General features: G+C 40.0%; 2 protein-coding genes across 6 annotated transcripts in view; one reads left to right on the top strand and one right to left on the bottom strand.

Annotated features, from left to right (window-relative positions):
- The window catches only part of CDC20B (cell division cycle 20B), an 81115-nt gene extending 66976 nt beyond the window's left edge, over nucleotides 1-14139 (top strand). For 4 of the 5 annotated variants that reach the window (XR_012071488.1, XR_012071486.1, XR_012071489.1 and 1 more), the window contains 3 exons: nucleotides 10229-12558; nucleotides 12723-12845; nucleotides 13617-14139. The gene's annotated coding sequence lies outside the window, so the exon portion shown is untranslated. The remainder of the gene's footprint in view (nucleotides 1-10228; nucleotides 12559-12722; nucleotides 12846-13616) is intronic. The other variant, XR_012071487.1, reaches the window with a different exon arrangement.
- LOC102525452 (granzyme A-like) lies at nucleotides 9288-18308 on the bottom strand. Its single transcript, XM_031673562.2, has 5 exons — nucleotides 18248-18308; nucleotides 16095-16242; nucleotides 14406-14547; nucleotides 10992-11261; nucleotides 9288-9754 (listed from the first exon to the last, which is right to left on the bottom strand). Exons 1-5 carry the CDS (start codon nucleotides 18306-18308, stop codon nucleotides 9602-9604), a joined length of 774 nt encoding a protein of 257 aa, XP_031529422.1. The 3' UTR covers nucleotides 9288-9601.
- Nucleotides 18309-21471: the final 3163 nt, after the last annotated feature.

Below are 21471 nucleotides of genomic sequence, written 5' to 3' on the forward strand. Positions count from 1 at the left end.
ACACAAGAAGAAACCTTAAATGTCTCAGCTGGCATTTTGAGGATTCTAGTTTTCATCATCAGCAGTATCATCTTCTGTGTTCATGAATAAAAACTCTTCAAAGACTTAAATTAGAGCTTTAAAAAAGTCCTAAAAATTGGTCGCCAACCAAGTTTATTTCTAGTTATCTTTTTTGGATTATGTAAGGAGTAATTGGCCAAGGGCATGTGGAAATGCAGGAAGGAGCCTTATTTATTCAAAAGTTCCTGCCTGGATTTTCCTTGCCCAATTGGTGGATGATAATTGATTATTCTTCTGTCTGGTCTCTGGCAGGTGAGGGCAGAGGCTGCTAGGAGTAGGGGGTGTTGCCTATTTCCAGCCCTCTGATTGTGTTTCCCCTGATTGTTTGATTTTACAACTTATGACATATGAAAGTTTCTCTGAGTTTCTCCTACCTCCCTTCCTCTCTTCCTTCTTTCCCTCCCTTCCTCTCTCTCCTGCCTGATCTTCCTTCTTTCTTTTGGGAGTTAGCTAAGAAAGGAAAAGGGAAGTCAGAAGCAGCTATTTTGTTCCAATATTGGGGAACATCTCACTCTAAGAAAGATTAACCTCAGTCCCTGAAGGAACAATGTTCAGTATGCTTTCTACTAGGAATGTCTTTAGCTCTTTCTCTGAGCTGAGGATGTGGTCTTCATGAAATTACATACATATATATGGTCATATGTTCGATCACGCTGTTTGGTGTGAAACCAACCATCCCCAGTTAACACCCTGATGACTTCAGAACCAGAGGTTGCTTTTTCAGAAATCACATGACCTTGGAAGGAAGCCCTACTGAGACCCCTATGTTTCCTTTTCCCCGGTATTACTAGTGCATCAAAGATTAACTATTTTCAGTAAAGTGGTGGGATACCCTACTTCTGGTTCTGGTTAATAATTTTTGTGCAGACTTAAAAAAAATCAAACTTTGATCTACTACAACTACTAAAAATTTCATAAAGGAATCATAGACAATTCTGTTTCTTTTTATGTAAATGTGGTTACTATTCCTCTATTCACGGTGACTTTTGATGATTTATGAGATTTAATTTACACACTATAAAGTTCATTCATTTGAAATATATAATTCAATGGCTTTTGTATATCCACAGGGTTGTGCAACCATCACCATAATCTGATTCTAGAACATTTTTATCATTCCCTGAAGAAGCCTCATACCCATTAGCAGTCACTCTCCATTACCCTCCTCCCCAACTCCCCTACCCTAGGCAACCACTAATCTACTTTCCATCTCCTTAGACTTGCCTATTTTGGACATTTCCTATAGATAGAATCATACAATATGTAATCTTTTGTGACTGACTGTTTTCATTTATCATAATGCTTTTGAGGTTCATCCATATTGTAGCATGTATTAGTGCTTTATTCCTTTTTATTGTCAAATAATATTCTGTCATATGGATATACCACATTTTATTTACTCATTTAGCAATTGATACATATCTACTTTTTACGTGTTATGAATAATATGGTTATGAACATTTATGTACAAATTTTTGTCTGGACATATGTTTTCATTTTTCTTGGGCAGATACCTAGAAGTGGATTCTTGGGTCATACGGTAGATATGTTTAACATCTTGAGGAACTTCCAAACTGTTTTCCAAAGTGGCTGCACCATTTTACATTCTCATAACAATGTGTGAAGGAACCAATGTTTCTACATTATTGCCAATAGCTGTTATTATTATTATTTTTGTAGTTGCTCTCTAGTGCATGCGAGGCAGTTTCTCATGATAGATTTGATTTGTATTTCTTTAACGTCTAATGACAAATGTTGAGCTTCTTTTCATGTGTTTACTAGATATTTATAGATTTTTTTTTTTAATGGAGGTACTGGGGATTGAACTCAGGATCTCGTGTTTGCTAAGCATGTGCTCTACAACTGAGCTATACCCTCCCTCTACTAGACATTTGTAGATCTTATTTGGAGAAATGAACATTTAATCATTTTTGCCTATTTTTGGATGGGTTTATATATTTTTTAAATTATTGAATTGTAAGTGTTCTTTACATGTTCTGGATATGAGTCCCTTATAAAATATGTGATTTCTAAATACTTTCTCCCAGCCTGTGAGAAGCACAAAAGTTTTAAATTTTGATGAAGTCAAATTTATCAACCTCTTTTATCACTTGTGTCTTTGGTGTTACATCTAAAAAAATCATTGGCTAACCCAAGATCACAAAGATTTACTCTTAGATCTTCTTTTAAGAGTGTTATAGTTTTATTTCTTACACTTAGGTCTGTTTTTAATTAATTTTTTTGTATGATTTGAGTTCATTTTTGTGCATGGTTTGAGGTTGGGGCCCAACCTCATTCTCTTGCATGTAGATATTTAGCTGTCCCAGCATTGTTTCTTAAAAAGACAATTCTTTCCCTGTGGAATTGTCTCGATCCCTTTGTCAAAAATCAATTTGCCACAAATGTTAGAGTTTATCTCTGGACTCTCAATTCTTTAACATTATCTTTTCTTATGCCAGCATCACCCTATCTTGATTACTGCATCTTTGTACAAAGTTTTGAAATTGAAAAATGTGTCCACTAACTTTGTTCTGTTCTAACAATCTTTTCCAGATGTTTTGACTATGAAATGTAAATTTAAAAAATTGTATATGAAGACTATTTCATTCCAACTGTAAATGAGCCATTGCAATATTGTAAGCCAGTAGTTCTCAAAGTGTGGTTTGTGGACCTCTAGGGGGTCCTGAAACATTTTCAGGAGTCTGTGAGATTAAAATTATTTCTGTAATAATACTAAGATGTTGCTTAATTTTTCATCTGTCTGTTGACATTTTCACTGATGTCACAAAGGCAATGATGTGTAAAACTGCTGGTGTCTTAGCACAAATCAGTGTGGTGGCACCAAACTATACTAGTAGTCACTGTATTCTTCATTGTCAGCCACTTTCAGAAAAGAAAACCACTACCACTTAAGAATGGCTTTGATGAGACAGTAGAAACAACAAAATTAAAAAAAAAATTAACACATCTTTACTCTACCTTTTAAATATTCTATTGATGTGGGAAGTGTGCAAAATATGTACGAGGCACTTAGGCTGCATATTAGAGTGTGGTGGTTGCTTTGAGGAAAAGCACTAGCGTAATTGAGTTGCGAACTGATCTCTTTCATGGAATACTATTTCTATCTGAAAAAATGCTGACAGACAAAATATGATTATTCAGACTTGGGTATTTGATAGGCATTTTCTCAAATATGAATGAAGTGAGCTTGTCACTTTAGAGAAAACAGCTGACAATGTTTGTTGCTAATTAAATTAGAGCTTTCAGGTGAAAAGTAGAGTTTTGGGGACATTTGTGTCGGCTATCACGAGCTTAACATTTTCTCAACACTTAAGGACTTTCCCAGTGAGACAGAGTGATATTAAAAAATGCGTTTTCAAAAATATTGTGTAATGAATGTGTCAAAATTTGGAATTGGAAAATCTACATAACTCAGGGAATCAATATTTTTGAAAAGAGCAATGCATGCTGATACGTGCATTTGCATTTGAATTTGCTGTACTCTCTCCACGGTAGTAGAGGAGTGAATCAGCTATTGGGGGAAAAGGCTTGGGATCATATTGATTAATTAGTTACACAAATATTTATTGAATGCCTATTAGTTGCCAGACACAGTGCTAAATGCTTGGGGTAAGAAGCAAAGGTGAATAAGACAGAGTTAATCCTTGCTATGATGGAGTGTAGAGTCTGCTAAGGAAGACATTTATAAGTATAATGATTTTAAGTTGTTGTTAAGTATCGTAAAGGAAAAAAGTTGGGTGCTGAAATGAAGAATACTGGCGCAAAATCTGTTCTAGAGATGGTGATCAGAAAAGGCTTTTCTGAGCAGCTGACATTAAAGCTGAAACCTCCCAGATGAAGGGGTGCCAACCTGAGAAAACCTAGATAGTGGGTGAGTGAGTGTGTATGCAGGCGTGAGAGTGCCTGTAGGGGTGGGGTGTATGTGAGCGTGTGTGTGTGGACCCAGGGGAGACTATCAGCACAGCCTGGGTGGAGTGAGTGAGGCAGAGAGGTCACCTCGTGCAGGGCCTCGTACACCGTGGTAAGTTCAGATTTGTTCTAAATGTTTGTGAAAAGGCCTCTGTTATAAGACTTTTTTTAAAAAAATGTAGGTACTGGGAATTGAACCCAGGACCTCATGCGCACTAAGCATGCACCACTGAGCTATACCCTCCCACCGTTATAGGGTGTTTTGTTTACACCCTTTTGGAGCTGGATGATGCTCTCGTCCACTCCACTTGTGACAGATTGAGGAGATGGAGGCCCAGGGAGCGTGAATGGTGGCTTCAGAGTCCTGTGATGAATCAGGAGCAGAGTGAAGGTCAGGACCTCTGGCCCAGGTTCATTGCTCTTCTTACTGTACCAGTCAGGGATGCAGATGAATCACTTCTGTAGCTGGGCTTCTGCTTAGAGAAAGTACGGTCCGCTTCATACAAATTATCTTAGTGTTCTTAGTGGGGGATAGCTTAGGGCTGAATGCCTTGTATATAACAGGCATTCAATATTCGGAATTATCTCATTAGATACACAGAAATGTTTATTTCTACATATTTTAAAGAAGAGGATATTTAGAGTTGGGGAGGGAAAGGGAAGGAAAACTGACATTTAAGAGACTATTTTCTTGTAAGTAAGGCTTCTGAACTGCTCCAGGCTTCAGCATCCTTCTCTACATAGTGAGGGAGAGAGTTGGGCTGAAGGCTCTCTGGGGCCTTTCTAAGCTTAGCAGTCTATAGTATTCAAGGCCCGTGTGTGGGTTTCTGAAGCCACCCTTTTGATCACTTGGGGTTCTTTTGGCATGGGCCTTCTGCAGGCTGGGTGTCAGTGAGTGGAGGTTGCTAGGTGTGCCTTCCAGGCACTGTACTTTGAACAACATGGGTTTGAATTTCAAGAGTTCACTTATATGTTGATTTTTTATACTGGATACGTACTATATAGTACTACATGATACAAGATTGGTTGAATCTGCAGATTCAGAACTAGGTATGGAGGACCAAATATAAAGTTGTCCTCGATTTTCCACTTTCCAGAATGTGGGTGCCCCTAACCCTTGCCAATGTTCAAGGACCAACTGCACAAACAAAGGTCAGGGTAAGTGGACAGGGAGCACGAATCGGAGGTGTGTGCACTGCGATTTTAAACAGGGAAATTTAGGAAGGTATGTTGAGAAAGTGACACTTTAATCAAGATTTGAAGGATGGTACGGTGTTAGTTATGAAGGTATCTGGGGGAAATTTCCAGGGACAGGGAAAAGCCTTAAGTGGATTCCTGGTGAGTACGAGGAAGAGCAGGAAGGCCACTGTGGTTGGAGAGAGTGAGTGAGGGGAGCACAGAAGGAAATGAAGTCTGAGGAGTGTTGGGAGACAAAACTGTTTGCCTTGTGGGACACCGTATGGACTTTGCCCTTTCCCCCGAGAAAAACGGGAGCCATGACAGAGCTGTGAGCAGGGGAGAGACATGAGCTGAAGTGCTTGGACAGGATCACTTTGGCAGCTATGTGGGGAGCAGACTGAAAGGGAGAAAGTGGGAAGGGTAGGAGGTGATTGCAGTGGTTCAGGATGGAAAAGATGGTGGGCTGGACCCAGCAGGCAGCAGCAGAGGTTGTGAGAGGTGGCCAAATTCTGGATGTATTTTGAAGGTGGGGCAGGTAAATTCCCTTGCAGAATGGATGTGCAGCATAAGAGAGAGAGAGACATCAAAAAGACTCAAGAATTTTTGGTCTGAGCTATTGGGAAAATGAAGTTGCCATGAAATAAAATGGGGAAGTCTAGAGTTGAGGCAGCTTTGGAGGGGAGGATAAGAGGTCTGCTCAGGAAAGGTTGTGTATGAGATGACTACTAGGCATCCGAGTGGAGTTGTAGGGTAAGGCAGCTGGCTATGGCAGCCTGGATGTATGGAGATCTTTGAGCTAAAGACAGATTAGGGAGTTATTAGCCTACAGATGGCACGTTGTCTCTAGAGTCATAGAACCTGGATGCCATTGGAGAGGGAGTGACGGTCCCAGGATTTAGCTGTGGGTCACCCCAGCATGAAGAGTTAGAAGAGGATGTTCCAGCAATGGGGACTGAGGAGGAGGGACCTGTGAAGTAGGAAGAGGGCCAGGAGAGTGTGGTGTGCTGGAAACCGAGTGAAGCCAGTGCTTCACAGAAGAGGAAAAGCTCAATGGTCAAATACTGCTGGGAAGGCAAGTAAGAGGGGACTGAAAACTGACCATTGGATTTAACAAGGTGAAGCCCTTGATGAGCCATTTCTGTAGAGTGTGGGGCAAAAGCCACGTGGGAGTTTCAGAGAGAATGGAAGGAGAGAAACTGGAGTAGGGACACCTCATTTGAAGAGTTTAGACACAGAGCAAAGCAGAGAAACCGGGAAATGCCTGGAGAAGAAGTCTTGTTTTCTTTTTTCTTTTTAATATGGGAAGGATAACAGCATGTTTATATGCTTATGGGAATGAGAAAAGTTGAGGCCATGGTGGGGTGGAGACGGACGCAGAGTCGCTGGAGCTGATGTCTTTGAGTAGGTGGAAGTCCATGTTGCAGCGTGCTCTTTGCTCAAGTGCTGGAGGCCTAACCCATGTACCCAGACCTGGAGGAGATGAATGTCTAAAATGGAGAGCAGATTTATCACACTATTGTGTGACAGAGAATGGCATTTTTTGTTTGCTCTGGGCACATCCTCTTTCAAAGCACATCAACTTAAAGGTAGAAGATCGCTTTGTTACATAGGATTTTATAACTCCCCTAACTCCCATCCCAAACCTGAGTATTTTCTTCCAGTAAGTCTTTCCCTTGCTAATCTACTGATGTCTCTCTCAAAGGAACTGACACAAGGCCTTCAGAATCAATATAATTTTGCAATAATAAACACTGGTTCTCTTTTTCAGAAAGTGCTCTGTCCCTCCTGTCTCTTTTCATTAGACATATTGGTGGTAACAGAGAGGGTTAGGTTACAGAACAGCTTCTTTTAGTTATGACCCAGTCTCTGGGATGCCCTTTGGAGGTGCTATATGATCTGCTTCTTCTCAAGTCTCTTTAGTGGCACCTTGATAACGCCTCCCTTTGGGTAGGGTGCTTTGGTAGGGGCTGTGCACCCACTGAAAGTTGCTTCTTCTAGTTTTAGTCTTAGAAGACAGCTTGTTTTTTTAAAAATTGAGATATAATTCACATACCATAAACTCCACTATTTTAAAGTGTACAATTCAGTGGTTTTTGGTAGATTCACAAGGTTGTGCATCCACAACTACTATCTAATCTCTGAAGATTTCCATCCCTCCAAAAAAGAAATCCCATACACATTAGCAGCCACTCCCCATCCCCCCTTCCCTCTACCCCTTGGCAACTACTCATCTGATTTCCATCAATCAATTTGCTTATTCTGGACATTTCCTACACATGGATTATATATTATGTGGCCATTTCTGTCCAGCTTCTTTCACTTAGCATAGTGTGTTCCAGGTTCATTTGTGTTCAGCCGTGTTCATACATGATAGCACGTGTCAGTATTTCATTTCCTTTGTGGTTGAATAATACTCCATTGTATGGGCGAACCACATTTTGTTTGTCTGTTCATCAGTTGGTAGACTATGGATCGTTTCTACTTTTTGGTTACTAAGAACAATGGCACTATAAACATTCATGTACAAGCCTCTGTGAGGACATGGATTTTCATTTCTCTTGGGTATGTACCTAGGAATGGAATTGTTGGGTCATATGTTAACACTATGACCTTTTAAGGAACTGCCAAACTCTTTTCCACAGTGTCTGTGCCATTTCACATTCCCAGTCAGCCTTGTATGAGGGTTTCTCCACATCCTCACCAACACTTGTGTGCTTTTTGGTGATAGCCATTCTGGGAGATGTGAACTAAGAGGATGGACCACTCTTGACTTCACATTTTGGGGGTGCCACCTGTTAGACCCCTTTTTGTTACTATTTCCAGTTTACAGGTGTGAAAATAGAGGCACAGACTGATTTCCTGCTTCAGATTTTCCACTTTCTAGTGATGCAGCTGGTGTCTGACTTATAGACCAGTGATCTTTCTACCAGGCTATTGTGATGTCTGTGGCATTCCAGCCAGGAATCCGAAATTTGTATTGGTCTGTCTAAATACAGAAGAGATCTCAGCAGGAAGACTCCGAGGGCTAATTGTGATGGCCTCTGGGAGTGCAAAATATTATTTCTTTCTCCCCATCACCTTCTTAACACAAGAGATAGCCTTACTCTGTATATGTTCTTTAGAACCCAAAGCAGATATCCTCCTATTTATGGGTTTCTCCTTGTTTTCTACTGGACTTCAAGCACTTTGAGGACAGTGATCAAGTCTTAGTATGTATAGAGCTGGACATAATGCCTGGCACAGGGTGGGCCCTCAGGAAATGTGTAAGGAATTAAATTGGATAAATTAGCCAGGATTATAAAAGAATGAGTTTATTATAAATCAGCTTTTTGGAGAAAGAGCACAACAAAAAGATGAGGTATAAACGGTAGGTGATAAAACAGTCATTTTTACATTGTAATTGCCTATACTTCAATTAAAAAAAGCCATTTTTTCTTTATTATGTATCACTGTTTATTAAGAATAACATAGAACTAAGCTTAGCACTTGTATATATATACATTGACTAGCTAAGGCAAAATACAGATCAAGATATGGGCTGGACTGAGGCTATTGATCTATGCAATTTTAGTCTACTTGTAATTTATAAGTGATGCAATTGCGCTGAACTATCTCTAACCTCAAATTCCAAATTTTCCAACTATCTAAAACACACACTGACTCTTTTCCACTGTATTTATAATTAGAATTTTTGTAAAAAGTTAAATTCTATGAAAGCATATAGTAAGAAGTGAAAAAAAAAAATCCCCTTTATCGCTCTCCTTACTCCCACACTGAGTATCATACCAGGCTCTAAATTCCTAAGGCCACAAATATTTTGGAGCTTCATTTGGAAGAATGAGAATATTTTAACTTTTCCTGAGTTTGACTTCCTTTAAAGGATGAACACAAAGGTGACAGTCATCAAATTATGCATAAAACAGAGAGTCACTGAACTGGGGAACTTTTTCTCAAGGGACATCTCTTGCCATGGATAGAGGTATGTGATGAATCAGTCTTCACTAATTGTGGATGCGTGAAAGCAGGTCATTTCTTTCATTGCTGATTTTGTCCCAGACAAGCTGTCATTTGTATACAAGGTTAAGAGGGTTCTGAGGTGCAGGTAGGTCAAGTTAAAACACTCTTTGCCTTTCCAAATTTGTAGATACTGTCAGGTATATGTAGAATAGATAAACAAGATTATACTGTATAGCACAGGGAAATATATACAAGATCTTGTGGTAGCTCACAGCGAAAAAAATGTGACAATGTATATGTGTATGTTCATATATAACTAAAAATTGTGCTCTACACTGGAATTTGATACAACATTGTAAAATGACTATAACTCAATAAAAAATGTCTTAAAACAAAACAAAACAAAAACCAAAAAGCACTATTTGCTTGACATCTCCAAGTGGTTAGCTCAGTTTTCTACTTTGAAGAAAAAATGTTATATGGCTCCTGCAATGGTTTTCTTTATCCAGTTGAGGTATTTTTTGGTAAGGAGTGTGTAGACGCCAGGCTTCTGGGAGTTTCCACACTCCCCAAAGGAAGTGACACCTCTGAAAATGTTACCACATATCAGAGGACTTCCAGAATCTCCCTGAAACAGAAAGTCATATGTTTTAAATAGGAGTGCTTTCCAAAGATATTTATTCATCTTTTATTCACTCATTCACTCACACCTTCTTTCTTTCTTTCCTTATTTAAAGGCTAGTTTAATATCTCTTTTATTATCTGCCCTCAGCATCAGCTAACATAGATTTGTTTATGTTTTCCAATCATTTTCCTTCTGAAAAAGGCAATTCTGGAGAATATGTGTAAGCTCATTTCTATCAGTCAAACAAAGAAGGAATAACAAAGGAAGACTTTCACAGTGAAAAATAATTGTCTTCTTCAGTCTACTTGTATCTGCTTTCCTTGGTCATAGATGTTAGGGGGAGAAACTGAATACTGAGGCTACTGGAAAGCTTGAGATGGGATATGAACTACCCTTTGCTCTGAAGGAGGACACTAGCTAAGCCATCTCAGATCAAGGAATACTTGTGATAGTTCAATTTTTATGGATCTTTTCCAGGGCTCATCAGACTTCATGTCATATTCTCTCTGAACTTAATCTTCCGGGTCATGAGTTCCAAGAAGGGCCTAACCCTGATCAAGCCCATTCCTGGCACATGGAGAGGCAGAACAATGCAGGAGTTGGGAGTCAGATGGCCCTGCTCCAAATCCAGGTCCACCCCACCGACAGCTGAGTTATCTAACTTGAGGAAGTTAAGTAACATTATATGTCTTAATTCTCTCATTTGTAAGATAGAGTTGATTATAATAGTGTCTAGTTCATGGGACTATTTGAGGATTAAATGGCGTAAAGGATAGAACTTGATATAGCTCTTGGCACGTGGTAAATGACAGCTGTCATGATCAGCTTCTTTTTTTTAATTAAAAATTTTTTTTTCTATAGTGGAGGTACTGGGGATTGAACCCAGGACCTCATGCATGCTAAGCATATGCTCTACCACTGAGCTATAGAGGCTGTGGCCCTCTCCCTAAACACCCATCATGATCATTTTTGGGAGGGCTGGAGGGCATCTGTAAGTGGTGGTTAAATGGGATCCTGAAAATGATCATTAGTAATGAGAGAAGGCTCCCTGGGCAGAAGTTTTCACCCGAGACAAAGGAGCACACAGCTGCCCAGTGTCAAGCAGACATTCATGCTGGCCTTGCCTGTAAAGAGTAATAATAATCATCTATCCTGTTCTTCCTAGGTATCCTATTTAACAGGATTTCCTCTAGCCAACCCCCCCGCCCCAAAAAAACGTTAAATTTTTAAATTTGCTTACTTCACATGAGTCATCTTCACCTTTTCTGCCACCAGCACAGATCATACTGAGTTTAACAACTTGAATAAAATAGTGCCGGGCATCGTTGCATATTTTTCTGTCTATCACAGTAATGTTGACTTCTCTCAAGACATCTGAGTTTTTGTGTGAGTTTTTTTTGGTGCTTCCCCATCCTGCCACACGGCACTTGGTGTGGGGTTTGACATCGTCTCCTGTTTTTGGTAATTGAAGTAGTCCTACAGCTTTGGTCATAGTTGCTTTTTTTTCCAGCTAGAAAAGAGACAGGAGATGCAGTTTTAGGCAGGGAGAACAGCAACTAAACCCAGAAAATACCTCTGACTGAAATAGACATCTTGCTTATTTGGCATGTTCTTACAAAGGACATGACTGAAGATGTGTTCTAACCGAATTGACCACCAGTAATTGATTTTTTTAAAAATCACCGCACACCTTTCCAGGTGTGTTTTGCTAGGCTAGTCTAGGTAAACTTCAGTCCAGCTGACCTGCCAATGATGAAAGACATTGGTGGTGGCAGATAGGGTGATGGTTGAAAAGCTAGCTGTGTTGGAGAACTCGGTCATTATTTCATTCAAGTGGTCTTAGGTTCATGAACTGACTGATGTTGAGACCAACGGAAGGAAACCAGGGCTATGGGTGCAGTGGGCGGTGTGGGCAAGGGGCCAGTGTCCTCATTTTCCACTTTAGTGGAAATGTGGCTTCCCCACTTCAGAGCATGTACAAGCCAGCCTCACTGCCTTTGGGGCTCACCCACACTCTGACCTTTTCTTTCATTCGCCAAGCCCTCTTCTTGGCTCACTGCCTTGCTCTCTCTCTTTCAGAAAAGTCCGGGCTAGGAGGGTAGGGGGTGGGGTCAAAGTTGAGTAGAGGGTAGAGGAAGATAATTGTAGTGCTTTCTTTTTTCTTGCCTCAAGCTCAGCTAGAAACTGTAGAGGGTCCTGGTACTGGGGATCTTCTAAAAACACAGGAGCACAGCAGCAAAGGCCACTGTCACATTCCTATTACTGCATTGCTTTCAGGCCCCCACTTCCTGACATTGGACAGTCCTCATTTCCTCAGTGGTCCCCCAGAGTTGCTGGTGTGCCCAGCTCCCACTGTGCTACATTTAGAAGGTGAAATGGCCATAGTTAAAAGTATGTTTCTATAGAATACGACTTCAAATGCCCACATGCAGCATCTCTCCTTCTTTCCCGCCCATGCTTTCTCACAGCCTTCATGCATGTTATCTGGCTGGGTGAACAAGGAAGGAGAATCCCCAAAAGGACTTCAGGTCTGAATGAATGGATCAGAATTGGAGTCTGGGATGCATGTGCTTATAGGGAGCAGTCCTTTTAAGCTCTCCTGGGGTCAAGCAAACAGAGCAGAGATGAGCACATCAGTAGGTTTTAACCCTGGAAGGTCAGCCACAGTGAGGTCCTGACACCCTCTTTATGATTTCTCTAGCGTCATCACCCTGCTGGCCACAGTGTTGGGGGGAGAGGGAGTTTCCTGACTCTACTTCAAGTCCAAGAACCCCCGCATCCCCTACCCACCCCATCCTCTTGTAAAGGTAAGATTTTTAGATCCTGAAGAAGACTTGACCACAGCTATCATTTGCCTGAAGCCTGAATCCAGAATCTCTTTCCTTGGTGACCTCTCCCACTGTCTCACTTAATTCCATCCCTTATCCAAAATTGTTCAAGAAATATTTATTGAGGGCCTGCTTTGTACTAGGTACTACACCACACCTGGATCATGTATTGGAGGACACAGAAGTAATTAGAAATGCCTATTCTTTGGAGCTTATATTCCAGTGAGGGAAGTAAACAAATAAACACAATCTAAAGTATATCAGAGGTAAGTGCTATGGAGAAAAATGCAGGAGGGAAGTAGGCCAGGGATCGCCCTCTACTGGGCGGGGAGGGAGTTGCCTTTCCCTGCCCAGGGAGGGATGGGAGGGAATGAGAGTCGGGGAGGAGAGGTGACCTGAGAGAGAAGCCCAGTTTGACAATCTCAAGGCAGATAGTGTGGGAGTCACTAACAAGCACTGGGGGGCAGGGAATGTGGGGAGCTTGCCAGAAGCCTATGGAGCTCTCGGGCCTCTCTTTACTCCTAATGATGGAGGTGTGTGGATCCCCCTAGCTTCCTCTTAACTCCTGCTGGGGAAGTTCCTCTTCAGCCCCCTTTAGACAAGTGTAAATCTTCTGTTCACACTCTGCCTTCCAGTCCTGTCTTCTCTATTCTACTTTCTGCACAGCAGCCAGACAAGCATTCTTAAAACAAGTCCGATCATATGACTGCCCTGCTTAAAACACTTTCCCATTTCCTTCCCCATAAAGTTCCAACCTCTTCCCAAAGTTAACAGTCCCACGATAACCTCCTTTTCTTCCCTTCTTCCTCCAATGCATTTTCCAGAAAGATCCCTCTTATACGTGCAGTTCTTTCTGCCTGGCAGGGCCTCTCCTCTTTTTTTCCTGCTGACCCCTGTACCTTCTTTAAGAAAGCTTCTCTGACTGCCTGGACACACCATGTGCTTCTGTGAGCCCCCTTCTTAGTTATCGCCATCATTAATGGGTCTAATACTGCCAGATTAGAGCTGTTGACTTATTTGTCTGTCTCTTTCACTAGACTGTGAATGCTCTGAGGCCAGAATCTGATTACTATTTATCTTACGAGGAAGAGAAAAGCTTATGGGCACTCAAAGCTGGGCCATGATTTTTCCTGGTTGATCAAGAACAGTCTCACAGACCACCAATATCAGACAGGGTGACCCTAAAGAAGGGAGCAAAACTCAGGCTGCTCGGCTGTCACATCCAAGTACAGGCAAAAGCAAGGTCATCGTGCACACCACAAAAATGACCAAACACCCCCGTCGGCTACAATGAGTGACTGCTGCTTCTTTCAATCACAGATTTAGCCTCCTAGCTAAGATTCTCTGAGATGCTCAGTCATAGAGTTATCCCAGTTCTCGACAACACTCAGCTTAGAGCAAACTCCTAAATCCTTGAACCCTCCCTCAAATCATCTGACACAAGCCCAAATCCTAGGATCAGCCCCACCTAACTCCCTTCCTGAGCCCTCCATGGTTCCTCACCATGTACAGAATCCCTTGTTGAGCAAGGATCAATAAATCCAACTTGGTTTGACTTGAGTTGAGTTGCTGGTGGTATCACTACTTTGGACTGACAGGTCCTACCGTAGTAGGACTTTTGTCAGTAACTGTTCAATTGAACTGAATTCCAAGGGGGGAACATCTGTGGCAATTGTGCTGGGTCCTAGCTGTGCTTCTTAATCCTACATCCTGGCATTAGCCAATCTTGGCTGTGAGGCCAGTGTGTAAAAACTAGTTTCAGGTTAAACTGACCAAATTGCAAAATTTTGCTATTTCAAAATAGCTATTGAAAAAAATATTTTTACCTGAAGGAGTTGAAGATCGCCTTCAAATGTCTCTGGATCAAAGAATGGATAAGGAATTGCCTTTTTAATGGAAAATATTTGGTTATATTTCTTTTTATGGATTATGGAGTGGGCCCCAAGAATAACTTGAGGATTACCTTTCCTGGAAAAAACAAGGACAACATATCATTTATATGAGAGAATAGATGAAATTAAGCACGAACTTAATTTATTAAATACGATCAGTTCTTTCAAGTGGTTTCCTATTTATAAACAAGCACAGCAAAGCAAGAGGAAAACATGAGGCTTTTTTCTCTTGGTGTTTTAGTGACTTTCTTACATAAAACTCCCAAGACATGTGTTATCTCATCTTTTTTGAGGAAGAAGCAACAGGAAGGGAATCCCAGGCCATTTGGCAGAGGCAAGAGCATTGGGTTGCCAAGGCCCGGAGAGGTCTGCTTGCGTGCTGACCAAAGAGGGCTGCTTCTGGAAGAGGGGCTGCCAGTTTCTCCATTTGCCTTGGATTTGTGGAATCAACACTCAGGGGAAGAGACTAAACCCAAGAAGTAGAGACTCAACCTAAGAACGAGAGCAGAAGTAGCCGGTTTGCTTTTCTGTGCTTCGGGGAGATGGTGTATTTTGCTTGAATCTTCAAAGATGACAAAGGTTGAAAAGAGTCAAGGTTTTAATAGGAAGGATTAAAGAAATGCATTGGTTTTATAATGAACTTTTAAAACTGAATCTAAACCAACAAATGCGCACACACACCAACAGAAGCAAACAAAGGAAATGAATTAGCGCCAAGTCTAGTTTGTGAATCTAATGATAACTAATTTGGAAAAGGTGGGCACAAGCATTTCTTGATTTGCTGGACAGACTTTGCACCAAGTAGGCCTATTATTAAGCGTGCCAGTGGTGTGCTTTATTTATTGTGTACATTGTGCCGAAGTTCCTACTTGATAAATTCTCATTTGACACAACAATATAATGTGAATCTGTTCGGCTCGTCTTTGTGGAAAGCTAGTTTTTAAGTCTCTCCTTTTATTCATGCAATTTATGCTAATGTGAGCAGGGAAATAGTAGGCACTGTTTACCAACAACAGGTACCAATGAAGAAAACAGCAGCATATCCATGTGATAAACATTATTCTGACTTTCAAACCACGTGAGGGAAAACATTAGTTTGAAATGGCTGCTTTTTAAAGTCAGACAGTTAAATAACAGTAATTTCCCATCATTCAATTCAATATGTAGCAACATAAGATAAAACTAATAATATAATAGAAAATCATTTGTAATCATTGAGGACACAATTTGCTTGACTATGTAGAATATACTTATGGAAAAAGTGCAGTGAAATATAGCAGAATATTAACAGTGATTATGTGAAGTTGATAAGATTACAAGGACTGTTTTCCACCTCTCTTTTGTTTCAAAATGTTAAAAATTATTGCTATTTATAGTAAAAAATATAAATCATAAAATTAAAATCATATGAGAAAATGATCATGCATTTCAATTTTATTCTGTAGGATCTGACCTTTACTCACAGAGATAATTATAATCATAGTACATGGCATTGAATGTGCTTGTACACTTTCTTCTCTACCCCTACCTAATTTTGGTTTTAGACTTCAGAGTCCTTTTCACAATCCTCCTCCCCGCCACCCCCAAACTGCCTGAGAATGAGAGGAGCTTGGAATTACTTACAGGTCACAGTGAGCAGCTGTCAACACCCAGTTTTCTTTGATCAAAGCTCCTGCACAGGTTTGCTGCCCTTTGATTAGAGCCATGTAGATTCTTGAGTGAGGTGTCACTATGTTTCCTCCTATTATTCCCTCAGAGGATACTGGAAAAACTAAAAGAGGGATCCAGAGTGAAATCCTATCTTACCCAGTGCTGTTTCCCTCTGAGAAAGTTCTGATACAATGAATAGATCCAGAATGAGTCCATCGAGGTTAGGGAGAGAAGCTCAGAGCAGTCCAGATGGCGCAGGGTTTCTACAACTTTCCATGACAGCTCTGGATAAGAGTATCTTGAATTGTAACAATACTTCCCTTCCTCAAGAATTCAAAGCACCTTTAACATAATGTCTCTCCTTCCTATTCCCAAGAGGTAGAAAATGTCAGGCAATAGAGTTTCTTTTCTTAAAGCTCAAAAAACAAAAAGATTAAAGACTTACCCAAGACCACACAGTTAGAGTGGAGTGGGGAGAATAGCATTCTCCTGTTTCTGCCATCCCTAGTCTATTCACTTCCTACTACAGGCTGCATTGTCTCAGCTGTGGGTTGGACACGGCATTATTAACCTTAAAAATCTCATGTATTCCATGATGAGATTATTATTTGCAAAGATAGTTTAGTGAACTATATTCAAATCAAAGAAAAAGCCCAAAACTATAGTAACAACAATAATAAAAACATCTATGACTTACCAGGCACCAGTTAGTTCCAGACACTAGGTCTGATGCTGACTACAATGCAAGTTGGGTGTTACTATTCCCACATAGAGGTAAAGAACATGAGTTCACACAGGGCAATTATTTTGCCCAAGTTCACACAATTAATAAATGGCAAAGCAGTGTTCTAATCCAGTTCCACATCAATCCAATCAAAGAAAAAACATGTTCTTTCCATTGTAAAGCACCATTTTCCCAAGGTAGTTGTTCTTTACCTTTGTTATTTTTGAAATATAGAGTCTTTTGAGAAATCTAGAGCCATCTGATAAAATATAGACACACAGATGCATATAAATATTTGCATACAATTTTGGGAGAGTCACACACTTCTTGATTCCCACCCATGGCCTTGAAGGAGCTCATGGATTCCACAGCTTTAACTTATGGTTACCAGAGGGAAAAGGGGTGGGAAGGGATAAATTGGGAGTTGAAGATTTGCAGATACTAACTACTAAATATAAAGTAGATAAACAACAAGTTTCTACTGTATAGCACAGAGAACTGTATTCAATACCTTGTAGTAACCTATAATGAAAAAATATGAAAAGGAATATAGGTATATATATGTATGACTGAAACATTATGCTGTACACCAGAAACTGACACAACATTGTAAACTGACTATACTTCAATTTAAAAAAAAGAAAAAAAAAGAATCCCAGTATCATTGAAAGTATCATTGACCTATAAGTTATCATACTGTGTGGTTAAGAACATGAACTCTGGGTTCAAATTCCAGCCCTACTGCTTACTAGCTGATGACTTTAGCAAATTGATTTGACTTCTCTGTGCCTTAGTTTCCTCATATGTAAAATGGGCTGATAGCAATGATACTTAAGAAAAGTAAATGTTAATATTCATAAAGAACTTAGGATACTACTATGCTTAATTGTAAATTTTATCAAATGTTGGCACATATGTATAGTTCATTGGCTTATTTTACATTGATTTAATTACATTCTTCACTCCCCCCACCACTGGAAATAGACACAAATACATTCTGAAAACCAAAGTTTCAAGATTTATCTGAGAGCTATGACTATTCAGTTGTGTCTGTATGACTGAGACATCCAGTTAGTAAGTAATCTATCCATTCCCAGTTTAATGGCTTTGCTGGATTTCCACTTGAAGGTTTTGCTCTGTAGATCTGGCCTGAATTTATGAGAACCTCCAGATATAATTAATGCTTATACATTTTTGCTGAGGACAAAAGAGAGTATATTTTTATCATAAAAAGCCAATATGCCATTTAGATAGCAAAGACAAAAAGGTAACATGAAAAATTTTTGGAGATTAAGTGATGATTTCTTTTTCCCTTTTACACAATATTAAACATAAATTAAACTAATATAAAATTCTCTTTTCTTATGAACAAAACTGAAAAGTATATAAAAATATGTCTTACCTCCAGGAATTAGAAAGAGACACATGGCAGCAGGAAAAGAGAAAGGAAAAGGAATTTCCATGGCTTCTGTTACTCACTTATGGAGACTATTTTGTTTTGGGTATTGACTTAGTCTCATATAATGAAACACAAAGGATGTGGGTTTTTTCTTTTTTTTCTTTCGCTGCAGTGCAGCTAAAGATTTTGGTGTCTTTTATTACTGGAAAATGTAACTTTATTTTAGAGATGGTGTGGTTACTTATTTGTTTCACATTTCCCTCAAGGTTAGACCTCTCCTACCTTAAAGGGCAAATATGAGACCGTGGAGACTGTGATCAATTAAGAACATTAAATAGAAAATTTCTCTTTGACAACTTTTTCACTTTCAAATACGAGTTTACTTTAAAAAGCTGAGAATTCAATTCGATATCAGAAATTGTTTTGAAATAGTATCTTTAAACCTATTCTAGTGGGGAAAGGACAGATATTTGATGCATTTATTGTTGAGAATGCTGGGTAATCATTGAAGGAAAACTGAGGTTAGAATCTTAATGCACACCATTCAACTAAAGCACTAAATGCACTAAAAGCACTAAATGAAGATACAGATCAATATTTATACACAGGCAGAAATGACAAAGGGACTTTGAGATACAGCGTCAAAAGCAGAAATTGTAAAAGACTGATGGACTCAATTTTGGAAAAGTTGAAGCTTCTATACCTTAACACATCAAGCATAAAGGCAAATTGCAAACATTTCAATATATGTGACACAAAGGGATAATTTTTATAAAGCAATAAGAAAAGATGAACACCTGAAAAGAAAAATGGTCAAAGAATTTGAACAAGTAATTTACAAAAGAAGAGGTAAAAATGGCTGCTATATTCCTAGTCTATGGGGGAATGCATAAGCACATAGCACAAGTTATCAATACTGAAAATGCAATTTAAAATATTTAGGTACTAGTTTTGCCTGTCAAATGACTGAAAATTAAAAAACAAACAAAAAAATACTCTGTTGTTGGAAATTCTCATGTGTTGTTGGTATTTCAAACTGCTACCATATTTCTGGAAGGCCAAACATATAAAGGGGTTATTAAATTCTGCATGATTTTTGGCCCAGCAAGTCATGGCCATGATTCATAATTGAAAAAAATCATGGAGATGCATAAACATTTAGTCATAAGGAGTTCCATTGCATTATTGTTCTTAATGTGAAAAGGTTGAAAATGATCTCAATGCCCCCAAATAAGGAATTAAGTAAGCATATCAGTTTCCCATTGCTGCTGTAACAAATTGCCACAAACTTAGTGGCTTGAAAGAATATAAATTTTTTATTTTCTAGTTCTGTAGGTCAGAAGTCTGATGTGGGTCTCCCCACAAGGTGTCAGCAGGGCTGCATTCCTTTCTGGAGGCACTAAGGAAAAATACATTTCCTTGCTTTTCCCAGTATCTAGAAGCTGCCTGCATTCCCTGGCTTGTGGCCCCTTCCAGCTTCAAAGCCATCAATGGCCGATGGAGTCTTTCCCACACTACATTCCTCTGACCCTGACTCTTCTGCCTACTGCTTCCAGTTTTAAGGACCCCTGTGATTACACTGGGCCACTCAGATAATCTCCTTATTTGAAGGGGCAGATTAGCAACATCAATTTCACCTACAACCTCACTTCTTTGCCATGTAAACTAACATTCACAGGCTCTTGGGATTAGGATGTTGGCATGTTTGGGGAGGTGGGAAGCGTTACACAGCATGTCATACTATGTAAATTATGGTTCCTCTGGACAACTATTCTGTGCAACCATTAAATAAAGTAGAAGGTGATCATGGAAATGTTGCTGTATCAGACAGCTCTTGTGAGTCACCACAGATCCTCTTGGCCTCATGTAATCCATGGACCTTGGCCACTTGTTCTTCTCCAGCTACTCTGTGGAGACCAGTTCTGCATGGCTTCGTTTCATCTTGGGCACCACTTGACAGCTCCTTGCCTCATGCCTGCATGATACAGCTTTTGCCTCCCATCCCTGGACTCCACTGCTGCTCCTGAGATCTAGGGCATGATGTAGAAATGCAGGGGAGCTCGAGCTTTTTGGGAAAGTCTATTGATTGTAGGAGATGGAATCTAGTGGATAAATCAGCCATTCTTTGGAGCAGTAAATCTTATGTCTCTCAGAAGATAGTCTGAGCAATCAGTTGTGCTTGGTGCCAAGAGGTTTCCTGTCCGGCATGCACACTTGTATTGGTACTTCTCCTCAATACGCCTCTTTTCTCCCTCCGCACCACCTGTTACCCTCTTCTCAAGTACTATGATCGCTAAGAAAGTGGCAGCACATAACCCCTCCCCTCCAGGAGCTAAGGTTGATAATTGGGAGTGGCACTAGGAGTTAGGAGTGACCTTGTAAAGATATGATTTGGAGTTGAATGATTCACGGATCTGAAGCACTGGAGATCCTATTAGTGGTGATAAGTGGGGAGAGGAGAGGTGGCAGTGGGCTCCTTTGCTTCTCCTACGGGGTGGTGTGGGATCTGGGCAGCTCTGTCCCTTGTCTCCCAGTGAAGAAGGACATGTGTGGGAACAGGATTTCCCCAAAATGGGGCAGGTGGGAGAGGGATAATTGTAATTTTTAAAATTTTCTGAACTTTGAACTTAGGAGGATCTTTGAACTCTTAGAGTGAGAAGAGACTCTTATGAGGTTCCCACCAAAGCTTTCTGGTTCTAATGTGGTTATTTAGTTATGGTCTAGGGCCACAGGTTTCTACATGGTGGGTTTTCTAGGTAATGAAGCTACCAGACCATTTTCTCCCCCTGTTCCCAACCCCCAGCCTTGCATCTCGTGTCATCCCACTAGATCACCACCACCTCCTGGTGTTGCATCTACTCTGACCACTAGGACAGTCCCTTGCGTTTCATCTTTTTTTTTAAAATCACTTTATTGAGATATAATTCACATATCATGCATTTCACCCATTTAAAATGTACACTTCAATGATTTTTGATAGGTAACTATTAACTTTTAAAATTGTGAGATATATATATATATACATATATATACACACACCATAAAATTTGCCATTTTAGCCATTTCAAATTTACAATTCAGTGGGATTAATTATATTCACAACATTGTGCAACTATTATCACTATTTCCAAAACTTTTTAGTCACCTTAAACAGAAACTCTTTGATCATTAAGCAATAACTCTCCTTCCAGCCTCCAGTAACCTCTGATCTACTTTCTGTCTCTATG

The sequence above is a fragment of the Vicugna pacos genome, chromosome 3, assembly GCF_048564905.1.
Source record: "Vicugna pacos chromosome 3, VicPac4, whole genome shotgun sequence".
Lineage (NCBI taxonomy): Eukaryota > Metazoa > Chordata > Mammalia > Artiodactyla > Camelidae > Vicugna > Vicugna pacos.

Excerpts from the sequence above, each read along its gene's own strand:
- LOC102525452 (XM_031673562.2), bottom strand. The coding sequence starts at position 18,308 with ATGGAAATTCCTTTTCCTTTCTCTTTTCCTGCTGCCATGTGTCTCTTT. Across the intron at positions 14,548-16,094 it reads ACAGCTGCTCACTGTGACCT|GAAAGGTAATCCTCAAGTTA; the intron begins GTAAGTAATTCC and ends TGTTTTTTCCAG. Across the intron at positions 9,755-10,991 it reads GTGAAGATGACTCATGTGAA|GGAGATTCTGGAAGTCCTCT; the intron begins GTAAGCAAATTT and ends TTTCTGTTTCAG.